This window comes from Podarcis raffonei, chromosome 13 (assembly GCF_027172205.1).
Source record: "Podarcis raffonei isolate rPodRaf1 chromosome 13, rPodRaf1.pri, whole genome shotgun sequence".
Lineage (NCBI taxonomy): Eukaryota > Metazoa > Chordata > Lepidosauria > Squamata > Lacertidae > Podarcis > Podarcis raffonei.
In genome coordinates this window covers 56,022,285-56,036,786 of record NC_070614.1, presented here as the reverse complement: position 1 = coordinate 56,036,786, position 14,502 = coordinate 56,022,285, and the positions used below count along the sequence as shown (strand labels likewise).

Here is a 14,502-nt window from a genome sequence, read left to right as displayed (position 1 = left end):
ATGGTTGCCCACCTGTGGGGCCTTTAAAGGGGGTTGTGCATGTTCCTGGCGGAGGAGAGGGCTGTGGGTTTCCGTTTGGATGGTTTGCCTGTTTTACGTGCACAGAAAACAACAGATCTAGCCGAGATCTGTCCTGAACGTTGCAGCGCGTCCCTGGCTATTATTTCTGTGCAATTATAAGATTACTGGATAATCTTAGACGATTGCATAACACTGGGAGGGGCGTGGCTGTGTCTCTCACGCCAAGGGATCCGGCCCTTCGAAGGCTTCCCCCTTCACCTCCATGCTGGGCAACGGTGAATACATTGGTTTGGGAGGTGAGACGAAGCTTTCAGGGTGAAGAGTTCGATTTCAGGGCCCGTCTTTCGGGGCATGGTCCCAATCCAGCTCAGCTAAGAGCCAGGGTGGGTAGCCTACCATGCTGGGACAAATCCCCGCTCAGCCAGTTGCGATCTGTTAACTTCCCCTCCCTTGCAGGGCTGTTGTTGCATGATGAAAAGTGGGAAGAGCGTAAGATAGATAAAACTTCATTTGCATTAGCCAATGGCCCTGGCAACATAAAACATGCAATATCTACAAATAAAAAGACAGCAATGGGTGAAAAGGGCAGTCAAATAACCAAGATTAACGTTCAGATAGTGGCTCTTAATCTCACTGAACCCTTGATACACCCAGCAACCTTTGCTGTTGTCTGATCATTTTGATCTAATAAAAGAGAGACCAATGTGGCCTCAAATGGGCGGCCTGGGATGGTAAGAGTGGGGTGATGAGCTCATTCCTCAGATCTTTATAAAGGGGAGAGGACAGGAGAACGTGAGAGCGTAAGAACATCAGAACAGCCTGTTGGATGAGGCCTGGCCAGGACATGAGAAGGGCTCTGCAGGATCAGTCCAGCATCCTGTTCTCATGGTGGCCAACCAGAGGCCCCTTATGCGAAGCCTGCAAGCAGGATTCGAGCACAAGAGCAACGCTCTCCCCTCCGGTGGCTGCTTGTGAAGCACTGCAGCTTCTGACTGGGGAGGCAGAGCAGAGCCGTCCTGGCCAGCAGCCACCAAAGGCCCTCTCCTCCTCCTAGGAGAAATGGGCTGGTCCTCTTCTGAAGCCATCCAAGTTCATGGCCACCATTGCCTCCTGTGGGAGGGAGTTCCGTAGATTAACTCTGTGCCGCATGAAGGAGGACTTTGTTTTATCTGCCCTGAATCTTCCAGCATTCAGCTTTGCTGGCTGCTCCTGAGTTCTAGTGTCAGGAGAGAGGGAGGAAAAATTCTCTCCATCCACTTTCTCCATGCCAGGCGTAATCTTACAGTATTCTATCATCTTCTCACCATTCGTCTACACTAAAAAGTCCTAAATGCTGCATGACTTTCCTCCTGGGGAGCCCCCCGCATTCCCTGGATCATTGCACTGGCTCTTTTCTGAAGCTTCTCCAGCTCTGCAATATCCTTTTCCAGATGAGGCGACCAGAACGTCACACAGTCCTGAAAGCCTGGTTGTGCCACAGATTTGTATAACGGCATTACAGTATGGGCAGTTTTATTTCCAACCCCTTCCCTCACGATCACTGGCATGAAATCCGCATTTCTTTGCCGCCGCCACATCCCAGCTCAGCCAGTTAGTTGCACTCCCTTCCCCTCCCTCGCAGGGTTCTTGTTGCAAGGATAAAATGGAAGGAACTTGCTGGCCACTTTGAGCCTCTCAGAGGATGAAACCAGAATCAAAGGCCAACAGTAAAAACGAAGGAGGAGAGAGGGGCTCAGAAAGGAGGCCACAAATTGCCCTTTCTCAGGTGGCTTCCTTCCACCAGAGTTCTGGTTTCCCCTTTTGTCCTGAGATAATCCGAACTGGATGGACCGGTCCTCCTGCTGCGGCAGCACCCATGGGTGCCTCAGAACAAGCTGCCGCCACCCGGCCTACGCCCTCCACCCCCCGGTGGAGCCAATCGCTGGGCAAGGAGGAGGCCCACCCCACAGCCACAGCCCAGGGGATAAAATCCCAAGGGGCACATCTACCCACCAACAGGCACCTCCTGAGCATTGCGATGTGGCCAGTGGGGCGCACAGGCCTGGTGGCCGTCTTGCTGGCCGCAGCCATGGTGACGGAGGCCAAAGAGGTCCTGGAATTCAAGCCTGAAATTGGGGTGTCCAACGGAGGCCTCTGGGGCGCCTGGGCCTGGCAGGAGATGTGCCCGGAGGAGACCTACGCCACAGGATTCAGCCTCAAGGTAACACCCCCTCCCCACCCAAAATAAAAGCCCCACCCCTCCTTTGTGCCTGGTCTGGCTCTCCCAAACAGGGGGCCATCCCAGCTGAGCCCAGAGGTGCACGAAGGAGCAGGGGCGGACCTACATTGGGGGGCCGGAACTGCCATGGGGGCCCCTTCACAACCAGCAACGAGGTCTGGGTCCCCACCGCCATCACAGCCTTCACAGCATCTGGGCTACTGACTCTCAGACTTGGAGATTGTTGAAATCTATGAACAAACAGTAATCAATTTGAGTCACGCAGCTCCAATTGGGTCTACTAGACCCATTTTTTTAAAGCAATGTGAAATGAGGTCACTTCTGGGGCTCCTCTGGGATTGGGGCCCTGAAGATGAAGCTTCGTTAGTTTCATAGTAGATCCGCCCCTATGGAGGAGTGGAATTTGGGCAGTGCTCCTGAGCATGTACAAAGCGCCTTTCTTCCTGACAGCCTCCCGTGCTCCCCTAGTCACCAAACAGCAAAAATGGAATGAATTCATTTCCCCCCTCCACTTATTAACACTTTTATACAGCTTGATTAGGGGGAAGAAGCCCCCTCCATTTCCAAGATGTTTTGTGATGATGCTCCTTGGAGAGGGAGCGATGGTGCTCCCAGTGGGAAGCCAGCAAGCAGGATTCGCACACAAGACTCCCTCCCCTCCTTCAGCTTCCAGCTGCTGCTTCTTCTTTGGAGATTAGTGGAGTAAGATTGTCTTGCACATCAAAGGGTGGCTTTCAGCAACTGGTGTTCAGAGAGGCAGAGCATGACTGTTATGGCTAGTTGCCATCGATATCCTCTGTGAATTTTTCCCCATCTAGATTGGTGGCCCTCACTGTCTCTTGTGGCAGGGAGTTCCACAATTTAACTGTGACGCCCTTCCTTTCACCTGCCCTACATCTCCCAACATTCATTATTTCCCTGGACGCCCTCGAGTTCCCCCGTGTCCTGAGAGAGGGAGGTGACTTTTCTCTAATGTTTTCTCCATGTCGAAATGATTTTATACATTGCTAATAATATAATAATAATTTATTACTTATACCCCGCCCATCTGTCTGGGTTTCCCCAGCCACTCTGGGCGGCTCCCAAGAGAATATTAGAAGCACGGGAAAACATCAGATGTTAATAACTTCCCTAAGCAGCACGTTTGTTATAGCCCGTTGCGCTGCCTGCCTAATTCCAGAGCGGAGTCCCCAGGTGTTTGGGTGGCGCCTCGTCCGCCTCCTTCCGGCAGCCAAGCCGGTGCCAAACGCCTTGCTCTGCTTTCCTTTGGAGCCCATCAGGGAGGCTGCGAGGGGGGTCTCGTCGTCTGGGACGCCCAGGACCTCCAGGACACGGCCGAGACTTGCGCCCTGGCGAGGTCCGAGCTGCGCTCCCGTCTCTCCTTCGCCTTTTCTCTAAGTTGAAAAGCCCCGCACGCCGAAAGCTTTCCCCCCATTGTGTGTGCGTTGCTTCATCTCCGGGACCTTTTTGGCCGACCACCCTTCTCCCCCCCCCCGCCCCAGGTGGAAGCCTATCGGGGTCCGATGGACGACGACACGGCGCTGAACGGGATCCGTCTCTTCTGCACTCGGGGCGGCCGGGGCGACAAGCACGAGGCGCACACCGTGGAGTCCCAGAGCGGCCCGTGAGTGGCTCCCTCTCCCTCTGCCTGGCCCCTGCGCCCCACACCCCCGCCCCCAAGCTCGACCCAAAGGAGTGCGCAGCTGCCCCGGTCCTTAGGGCACTTTGCTGGGCTAGGATCTGGGTTCGAATCCCCGCCCTCGGTCTTGAAGCTCTCACTGGGCGACCGGGGGCAGTCACTGCCTTCTCTCCTCCTGGCCTACCTCGCAGGGCTGTGGGGCGGTCCCTTGGTGAGATTCGAACTCTGGCCTCTCCAAGATCCTAGTCCTCCTTTAATCCCTGCGACATGAAAGGGGGCGGACTCTCCTTCCTTGGATGGCCGCCGGCCGGAGATGCTTCAGCCGAGATGCCTGCATTGCCGAGGGTTGGGCTAGATGACCCCTTGGGATCCCTCCCAACTCCGCAATTCCACCTGTCTGCACCTCCCATCCGCCCCAGAGAGCACAACAAGGCGTGCCCTGCAGGGGGCTGGACTAGATGGCCCTCGAGGGCCCTTCCAACATCGCAATTCTAGGATTCTAACAACCCGCCCTCAAAGTCACCCAGCGAGAGGGGATTCGAAGCCTGGTCTCCGCCAGGCGCTCCAACCGCTGCGCAGCACTGCCCGGCCTGACGCTCTCTCTCTCCCGCCCCCTTTCTCCCCCAGGTGGGGCCAGTGGTCGCCGCCCAGCTGGTGCCCCGAGGGCACCTACCTGACGAGGTTCTCGCTGAGGGTGGAGCAGACCCGGCGCGGGATCCACGACGACATGGGCGCCACCAACGCGCGCTTCGCCTGCTCGGGAGGCGCCCACCTGGAGGGGCGCGGCCTGAGCTGGGGGGAGTACGGCGAGTGGAGCCCGCCCTGCCGGAAGGGCCTATGCGGCATCCAGACCAAGCAGGACCCCGTGCGCGGAGCCCTCAGGGACGACACCGCCCTCAACGACGTGCGCTTCTTCTGCTGCGGCCGCTGAGCAGGGGCCCCCCGCCCCGCCGCCCCACACATCCAGGGGGAGTCTTCAAGGGGGCTTTCTGGGGGCAGGGGTCGGGCTCGATGGCCCGGGGGTGCCTTATTTGCAGGGAGTTGGAATGGATGACCTTTCGGTGGTCGTGGGTGCTTTAGTCGAGATTCCGGCATTGGAGGGGGCTGGACTAGATGACCCCGGGGGTCCCTTCCAACTCTACAAGGCTATGATACTTCCCTCTCCCGCACCTGTCCCGCCAGGTCTCCATCAGCAACTGACACGCCCCCTCCTTCTGAGCCCAGGCTTTGTCTCAGAATACATTAACAATAAAAATTGCCTCTGAGTACGTGCAAAGTGCTTGCTTGTTTGCTTTGACAGCCCACCTTCTTCTCTCTAAGGAGCTCCAGGGGGCGCAAATGGTTCACTCTTCCTCATTCCATTCCTGCCAGGTAGGTCAGGCAGCGATCAACCCCTCAAGGTAACCCAGGGGGTGGGATTTGTACCCTGGTCTCCCAGGTCATGGTCTGACCCTACCCACTACCCCACATGACTCACTCATCTCCCGCCCCCTCCCCGCTGGCTGTTCACCAGGTAGATGAGCAAAGGGCCTCTGAGCCTAGGAGGAGTGCCTTTTGAAGGCACTGTCCATCCTTCACCACCACCTCCAGTCCACCCTGACCACTGCTCCTCTTCCTCCTCCTCTGCCAAGCGATGCTCCAGCTCTTGTGGCTGAATGGAACCTCCCTTCTCAGAGGCACTCTATCCCCAAAGGCCACTTGCTGAGGATCTCATAAGTAGGCAAGACGAGCCCCGCCGGATGAGGGCAAAGCGAGACCACCGAGTCCTCACGGGAGCCAGATACCCCGCGGACCTGGGACTCTAAATGGACTGCCTCTCACCTGGAAGCTCCATTAGGACACCAGCAGAGTCTGCTGAGCCGCCCAGTCCGCCCAGAGCCCTTGCCTTCTCCGTAGGGCTGTCTAGCCCTCTTTCAAAGCCACCGCTGTTTCCTGCGGGAGGGAGTTCCGCAGTTTAACGCGGCGCTGCAGCCCCAAAGTGTACGAGAATCTTCTCCCCTTTGCAGCACCCCCCCCCCCCCCCGCGCGCAGCAGATCCCGATCCTTATCCCTCTCTCCAGGGTCCCCCGCCCAGCCCCTCCCTCCCAAAATATCCGCCCCGCCCCCTCCACACAGCAGCCCTGCAGAGCCGAACTCAGCAACGGGGGGGGAGAGCTGGTTTATTCCAACTTTTGCAAACCGTAGAGATGAGAAGTGCATGGGGACGGGCTGCGGTTGGGGGGGGCGCTTGGACGGAGTGTGCGCGTTGCGGGTGGGGGTCCAGCCCAGCAGGGTCCCTCAAAGGCCCCCGTCACCCTGCGAGAAAAAAAGAGAGAGAAATTGGCCAGTGAAGCGGCGGGCTCGCAGCGGCCATGGCTTGTAGCACCTGGACTTAGCGCCCGGTCAGGGGGCCAAGAGAGGCCGCGACCCCCTGGGGTGAGCCTGCTTTGCCGGGCGGGGGGCACTGACCCTCCTTCCCGCCGCCCCCCCTCCCCACGCTCCCCCCATTTCTCAGGCCCCCTTACCGTCCGGTCCTCGTCTTTGCGGCAGTCTCCGCACACGGTGCCCACCAGCCCGTTGACCACCTGAAGTCCGCACAGCGCCAGCTCCACCAGCCCCAGGCCCAGCAGGATGGCGAAGAGGACCACGTGCCACATCACCACGTTGGGGGGGTTCAGGCACTCCTCCCACAGCGTCCGGTTGCCCAGGTAGCTCTCACTGCGGGGGAGACAGGTGCCATCAGTGGGGGGGGGGCGCTGGAGGGGGTCCTTGGGGGGGAGGGGGCGCTACTTATTTCATGGCATTGACCGCCCTCTTCTCCAAGGAGCCAGCCTGCGTCTCTTCCAACTTCTTCGGAGGTTTTTAAGCAGAGGTTGGATGGTCCTCTGCCAGGGATGCTTCAGTTGTGGTTCCTGCATTGCAGGGGGTTGGGCTGGATGACCTCGGGGTGCCCCTCCACAGCCCTGCCAGATATCCTAGGCTGAGAGGCGGTCATACCCACAGATAGGGCCAGATTGAGGTTTGAAGAGGCCCTCAGCTCCTGAAGGTCATGGGACCCTTTCTATGTCCAGCTTTCCTTTGTCAACAACATATTGCCGCTGCTTTTTGTGTTGAATATATGCTATAGGACAATTTATAGACCTAATAGGTATTTAAAGCCATTTGCACATAACATAATGTGTATTTTATCAAAGTAACTGTTGAACTGAAATACAGTGGTACCTCGGGTTAAGTACTTAATTCGTTCCAGAGGTCCGTTCTTAACCTGAAACTGTTCTTAACCTGAGGTACCACTTTAGCTAATGGGGCCTCCCGCTGCCGCCGCACGATTTCTGTTCTCATCCTGAAGCAAAGTTCTTAACCCGAGGTACTATTTCTGAGTTAGCGGCGGCTGTAACCTGAAGTGTATGTAACCTGAAGCGTATGTAACCCGAGGTACCACTGTATTATCAAGAAGAAGTATATTAATAGTGAAATACAATTAAGAAGAAGTGTATTCATAGTGAAATACAATTAAGAAGAAGTGTATTCATAGTGAAATACAATTAAGAAGAAGTATATTTTGGGGGGCGCCCAAGAGAGTGGGGCCCTGAGCTATAGCTTGTTTAGCTTATACGTAATTCCAGCACTGCCCACAGAGCTTCCTGGCCAAGTGCTGAGATTTGAAGGCAGGTCTCTCCAAACCTGGATCTTTCCCACCCACGGCCAGGATCCGAGCGCAGGAGTGCTTCCTGCCCTCCTGAGGTTTCCAGCAACTGGGATTCAGAAGCATTTGTCTCCCAGGGGGTGGGGGCTGTCCCTCCCTCTCTACTGCAGCCCCCCCCCGGCTCCTCACCTGAGGTCCTTGAAGGGCGACCCCCACGTCCCGTCCTTCGCCTCGCACCAGGGTCCCTCGGCCAGGGCAGTGGACGACACCACCAGGCAGTAGAAGCCCCCCAGCCCCCCAAAGATGGAGCAGAAGACGGAGCGCAGCATCTGTGGGGGAGGAGAAGGTGAGGGGGGGCCTGGTGCCGCCCCATACATGCCCCACTTGCTCAGCCCCTCTTCCGCTCTCAGGACTCCAACCCAGAGCCCTCTTGGCGCAGACTCCATAGGAAGCCCCCACCTTCTCTCCCCTCGGTGGGACAAGGTGGGAGCCCCCAGTCTCCCTCCCTAGAAACAGGACTCTGTGCCCCCAAACCTCTACCAAACCCCCAGGCTCTGTTTGCGAAAACATCATGGGGGGCATGTGCAGAGGGTCTCCGTGTTGCTACTTCTGGGCCGGGCAATGCACATGCCTCTGTGCCTGGGCAGAGTGCCTTTGCCTCACTACTGGGCCAGGGTGGGAGAGGAACCCAAAAATGTGTGTTTGTGTGGAACTGGAGAGGGGTCCTCCAGGGCAGATAAAATAAGCAACAGTTTGTGACCTGCTTGATCCCCCCTCCTTTGCCAGAGCTGAAAATAGGAATAAAGGGTTCAGGGTGCAAGGTGCCCATATTCACAAAGGAGCAGCTCACCCGTTCTAAGCCTGGATCAAATTATTAGGGTTTTTTTTAAAAAGGGGGGAATGTTTAGGACTGAGGGCCAGGAATGAAAATACCCTCCAGCCTCCAGCCCCAAAGATCAGGCCCAGCCACAGCTGAGTTGCTGGCTTGTTCTCACTTTCACACACACACACACACACACACACACACACACACACACACACACCCTGCCAGGCCCTTCCAGCAATGAACCTCTGCCAACCTGGAGTCCTCCAGAGGTTTCCATAGAATCAGAGGAATATAGAGTTGGAAGGGACCCCCAGGGGTCATCCATCCCAACCTGCTTCAATGCAGGAATCTTTTGCTCAAACCCACAATCCTGTCTCATGCTCTACCAATTATTATTTGGGGGGGAGGCACTACAGTTCCCACTAGCCCCTAGCAGGATGTGCTGGCTGTCTGGGAACTGTAGTTCCAGAGACCTGGCTGCCTCTAGCAGGCGCCTTGCAGGGGCGGCTCAAGGGGCCGAGAGAGTGCTGGGCCCCCTGGCAGACGAGGCAGAGGAAGAGACGGGGAGGAGGGCCCAAGGAGCCGTACCTGGCACCTGTTCCCGCAGCATCCGTATCCGCAGCAGCCTTTCCCTCCGGCCCTCACAGCAGAGCACCCGGTGCAGAGGACCTGGGGGAGGCGGAAAGGGAGAAGGGGGAGGTCAGAGAGTTGCTGGATCAGCCCCAAGGAAGACCCCCCCACACACACACTCCCGGATTCAGCCTCCTGTCCTCACAGCAGCCAAGTGCCCCAGAGAACCTAGGAAGCAGATAGAGTGCCTCTGGCTCAGGAAGCTCCACAAGGATGTAAGAAGAGGCTGGATGCTGGATGAGGCCATCTTGTCCAGAATCCTGCTCCCGCCGTGGCTGAAAGGGGAAACCCAGTAAACGGGAACTTGCCCAACCCTCTTTTCAAGAGATCCAAGTGGGTGGTGGTCACTCATTCCTGCGGCAATGAGTTCCAGAGGTTAACTCCTCCAAGGTGGCCCCTGGATTGGCCTGGCTGCCCACACCATTAATAACAAAGACAACAATTTGATGGTTTATATGCTGCACCTCTGGATGGGTTTCCCTAAACTTCCCTAAACAGGGCTGCCTTCTGTTGTCTTCTAAAAGTCAGATACAGTGGTACCTCGGGTTGAGAACTGAATTCGTTCCGAAGGTCCGTTTTTAACCTGAAACTGTTCTTAACCTGAAGCACCACTTTAGCTAATGGGGCCTCCCGCTGCTGCTGCGCCGCCAGAGCACAATTTCTGTTCTCATCCTGAAGCAAAGTTCTTAACCCGAGGTACTATTTCTGGGTTAGCAGAGTCTGTAACCTGAAGCGTATGTAACCTGAAGTGTCTGTAACCCGAGGTACCACTGTAGTTGTTTATTTCCTTGACATCTGATGGGAGGGCGTTCCACAGGGCGGGTGCCACCACCGAGAAGGCCCTCTGCCTGGTTCCCTGTAACCTCACTTCTTGCCACTGCCCCCCCCCCGCCCTCTCCACCTGATGCCACTGGGCTGGGCTTCTCGAACTCAGGACCTGCCTTTACCTGAGCAGCTCTCAGGCTGCAGGATGCCAGAAGCACACACCTGTCATTTGACAGAAAAGGCCGGTGGATCTGAAGGTGCCCCCCCCGAAACATGGGCAGTGGCACACCCCCCGGCAAGAGCGGTGACCCCCCCATCAGGTCCCTCCAGCAAACCTTTGCCACTCCTGCCTTCTCCCCTGATGCGCCTCATTTCCCCTTTCGGGGAGCAGAGATCACCTTGTTTTATTGACCCCCACTCCATGCCAGCTGTCTCCCTTGCAGATAAGGCCCTGTTATCTCCCACAGAGTGTGCGTCAGGGGGAACTTTGCACAAAGTTCACCATGAGAGAAACTGAGGCTGCCTGTGGGAAGAAAGTGCTATGGTGGGGGGCCAGACCAGGTGATGGGGTTCCTCTGGGTTCTCCAATGGCACCCCCAGTCCCTTGGGGAATGTGCTTGGCACCCCGTTGCCAGGAGAGACAGCCGGGGTCCTGCTGTGGGTCAGGGATGTCAACCTCCCCAGACCAGTCCCGAATTTACATATAAGCTAAACAAGCAATAGCTTAGGACCCCATTTTCTTGGGGGCCCCCCAAAAAATTAAAGGAAAAATATTTCCCAAATATAAGATAAAAAACAAATAAAATACAGTGGTACTTTGGGTTAAGAACTTAATTCGTTCTGGAGGTCTGTTCTTAACCTGAAATTGTTCTTAACCTGAAGCACCACTTTAGCTGATGGGGCCTCCTGCTGCCGCTGCGCCGCCAGAGCATAATTTCTGTTCTCAACCTGAAGCAAAGTTCTTAACCCGAGGTACTATTTCTGGGTTAGCGGAGTCTGTAACCTGAAGCGTCTGTAACCCGAGGTACCACTGTAAAACCTACATACAGCAGCAGTGTTTTAGATACCTAATTAGGTCTATAAATTGCCATATAGCATATATTCAACACAAAAAGCAGGGACAATTTGTTGTTGACAAAGGACAGCTGGACATATGAAGGGCCTCATTCCCTTCAGGAGCTGAGGGCCTCATCAAACCTCAATCCGGCCCTGCCAGAGTCGCTCTGCTCCTGAGCATCCCATGCAATCAGGCCATGCTGGGGGGGGACTGTGGTTGGTACCAGAGGTGTCCCTGGGCAGACAACTCGAGGAAGTGAGTCAGGCTGCACAAGGCAGGAGGAAGCAGCGTCTCTCTCACCACCGACATGTCCCCAAGCCATGAAGGGAGGCTCTTCCCGGCTGCAAGTCCTGAGAATCATAGGGATGGAGGGCACCCCTGGGGTCATCTAGACCAACCCCCTGCAATGCAGGAATCTCAGCTAATGAACCCCTGGCAGGCAGCCACCCAAGCACTGCTGAAACGCCTCCAGTGGAGGAGAAGCCACCCCCTCCCTTAGAATCACAGAACTGGCGAGTTGGAAGGGCCCCCCAAGGGTCATCTAGCCCCACCCACCAGCCCTGGGCACTCACCATCAGCCCCCCGCCGACGAGGCCCCCCATGAGCCACACTTGGGTGGTGATGTTCTGGGGGGTCCAGTCCCGCTGCATGTTGGGGAACATCAGGAGGATGTTGGCCACAATGCAGGCCAGGCCGGCGGTCACCAGGCTGAGGCCCACCAGGCGGGCGCACTTGCCGGTGCACATGGTGGGAGACGAGGCCCCAGGGGGAGACGGGCGCAGGTGCGGCCGGACGGCGGAAGCGGAGGAGGAGGCTGCTGCTGCTGCCGTGCGGAGGAGCCAGAGCAGGAAACTGTTTGCTCGCAGATAAGGAGGGCAAAGGGCTGGCCAGAGGAGAGGGAAAACATCTCCCAGCCTGGCATCCCTGCCTCCTCCTCCCCCCCCCTTCTCTGCTGCACAGAAACTCTGCCTCCCTCCCTGGAGGGGTTCAAGCAGAGGTCGGGGGGCGCATCTGTCAGGGATTGCAGGGGGTTGGACTAGATGACCCTTGGGGTCCCTCCCAGCTCTGCAGTTCTAGAATTCTATTTATTTATTTATTGAATTCATATACTGCCCTGTTCCCGGAGGCCTCAAGCCAATTCACAAAACAAAATCAGAATATGAAACCACAAAATATATCATCAAAATAGAAACAACAACCCAATAACACCCCCCAAAAAAGTGCCACATTTTAAAAAGGCATAGGATGACAACCAAAGCAACCAATGTTTTTGTCTGGTGCCTCAAGGTGTATAATGAAGGCACTAGCCAGATTTCCTTGGGGAGAGCAGACGGGGAGCCACTGCAGAGAAGGCCCGTTTCTTTTTTGGAAGCCAATCTGCCCCCTGTACATATAGTCATATTCTGTAGTTGGAAGGAGCCCCCAAGAGTAATCTAGACTGCAGTGAAGGAATCCCAGCTCAAAAATCCCCAGGAGACGGCCACCCAACCTCTGCTTGAAAACCTTTGGTGAAGTCGAGTCCACCACCTTACAAGGAATTGCAGAGTTGGAAGGGACCCCGGGAGTAATCTAGTCCAGCCCCCTGCAACGCAGGAATCTCAGCTTGACCATCCCTGGCAGGTGGCCAGCCAACCTCTGCTTGAAAACCTCCAAGGAAGGGGAGTCTACAACCTCCACTGCCAAACGCCAAACTGCTGGCAGGAGCCCAGAGAGAAGAAACGCCCTGGTGCATCTGCCGCAGCTCAACCAAACGCCTTCCTCTGCCCCGGCTGCAACAAAACATGTCTCTCCTGCATCGGTCTCTGCAGCCACAGCAGGCGCTGCAACCTCCCCTTTGCTTGGCCTCATCCCCAAAGGGATGTTCCTCCAGGGTCTCCTGAGGCTAAAAGGGGCTGAAACGGCAGAGGTGGAGGCAGGGGGCAAGGAGATGCTGAAAGAGGGGGGGGAGGAAATCCCAGGAGGGAGAGGGCAAGTGAGGTGGAAAGTGGGGGTCCCTGAAGTGGAGGGTCCCTGAAGTGGAGGGTCGCTGAAGGCAAAGAGCTGTGCACACTTCAGTTTATGATATGGAAAAATCAGTGCATGACCTCCTGTGGCCCAGCTGGACTCAGAGCTTGGACCACACATAGATGGATACAAAACGGCTACCTATCTGGAAATAGATGGATACAGTGCTTTTTTTCTAGGGGGTACGCAGGGGTACACATACTCCTAAACATTTTGTGAATCTTTGTACTTTTGTCCACTTACTGTACTTATTTTCCCCAATTTGAACTATAAAATGGTGGTTTTCTTGAGTCGAAATGAGAGTACCCCTAAACATTTTTAATATAAAAAAGCACTGGATAGAGATCGATAGATAGATTGATAGATATGAGAGAGAGAAAGTGCTTTTTTTGTATTATGTTTTCCCCATTCTCACACATCTTCTTTCTGTGTTTATCAGCTGCCACCATTTGTAGGCAGTAATGCCAATAAGTATCTCACCTTTAATTTACTTGTGACGTTGACTCTTTTTCTGGTTTTGCACTCCTTCTTTTCCAGGACCGAACCCAGAAACGAGTCTTTCAGAACTTGTCGCCTTTGCCGTGTTCTCTGCTAATTGTATGTTTATAGCTTGTTTTATATCTTACACCTCGTATTATATCAAACTCCACAGGATACAAACTGCAATGCAATATAGTAGGGGAAAGAAGGGCAGGAACTAAAATCCCATTAAAAATCACTAGGAATATTTCCTGGGATGGATCTACCGCCTCCTCTCTTCAGTCCCAGAAAAGGCAGGAGCCAGGAGCCTCCTCACTCATCCCTCAGCCGAGATCAAATATCTCAGATGGGGGAAGTTTGTTTTCTCCTGCTCAGGAGGGGAGAATGGGAACCAAAGGATTAGATTCCAAGCAAACACCAGGAGAATAAACATTAGGGTGGGAAGAAGGTGGTGGACTCTCCTTCCCTGGAGGTTTTTAAGCAGAGGTTGGATGGGCGTCCCTCGTGGATGCTTGAGTTGAGAATCCTGCATAGCAGGGGGTTGGACTAGATGACCCTCGGGAGCCCCTTCCAGCTCGACAGTTCCATGATTCCAGGATGGGGCTTCCTGCTTCTTGCAGGGCCTTTTCTCCTGCTTGCTGCTCCTCCAGTTTCTGGCTAAGGAAGGAAGCAGCTCAGAAACCTGCCAGCCAAGAGGCCACCCGAGGGAGGGAGCTGGGGGTAGCTGCCCCTCCCACAAATAAATAATAATAATAATACTTACCCCAAACTACCCTGGCCTGCTCTGGTCCAGGGGGTCACGAAGAGTCGGACACGACTAAGCGACTAAACAACAACAACAACCCCAAACTAAAAATCGTAGAAAGACTTTTCTGAGCACTTGGGGTCAAAAGAAAGTAAGTTGAAGCAACTGTTGCTGACCCACGTCATTCCGAATCTGCTGGACAGAGCCAGGAAGAGGATGGGGACAGGTGGGAGACCTGCCCCCCCCCAAAAAACCATAAATCCTAGCTACTCCCATGGCTCCCCCCCCCCCCAAATGAAGCAGCTCTGGGTGCTCAACACACGTGTCTCCTGCTCTGCAGAGGGAGGGCTGAGTGTGCCTGGCTTTGCCAGGGTTAAAAGGAGCTGAGCTGGATTCCTAGAGAGGAAAGGCAATGAAGGTGGGGGGGCAGTCCTCCAGATGAGAAGCCCCTCCTCCCTGCCACTGACGTCCCTTCCTGCAAGAGAGGGGGAG

At 55.4% G+C, this 14,502-nt stretch overlaps 1 protein-coding gene and 1 pseudogene across 1 annotated transcript; one reads left to right on the top strand and one right to left on the bottom strand.

The window, feature by feature from the left end:
• Window positions 1–1,826: 1,826 nt before the first annotated feature.
• Window positions 1,827–4,809, top strand: LOC128400480 (vitelline membrane outer layer protein 1 homolog; annotated as a pseudogene).
• Window positions 4,810–6,028: 1,219 nt separating this feature from the next.
• LOC128400484 (transmembrane 4 L6 family member 5-like) lies at window positions 6,029–11,624 on the bottom strand. The gene is made up of 5 exons (XM_053362695.1): window positions 11,354–11,624; window positions 8,918–8,998; window positions 7,693–7,832; window positions 6,383–6,575; window positions 6,029–6,173 (listed from the first exon to the last, which is right to left on the bottom strand). The coding sequence occupies exons 1-5, from the start codon at window positions 11,525–11,527 to the stop codon at window positions 6,156–6,158; spliced, it is 606 nt and encodes a 201-aa protein (XP_053218670.1). The 5' UTR covers window positions 11,528–11,624; the 3' UTR covers window positions 6,029–6,155.
• Between the last annotated feature and the right edge of the window lie 2,878 nt (window positions 11,625–14,502).

Bases quoted from the DNA above. Each gene is read 5' to 3' on its own strand.
- LOC128400484 (XM_053362695.1), bottom strand. From the start codon at position 11,527: ATGTGCACCGGCAAGTGCGCCCGCCTGGTGGGCCTCAGCCTGGTGACC. The intron at 8,999-11,353 runs GTGAGTGCCCAG...CGCCTCCCCCAG, and splicing joins TCGTCGGCGGGGGGCTGATG to GTCCTCTGCACCGGGTGCTC. The intron at 6,576-7,692 runs GTGAGGAGCCGG...TCTCCCCCGCAG, and splicing joins TCGCCCTTCAAGGACCTCAG to TGAGAGCTACCTGGGCAACC.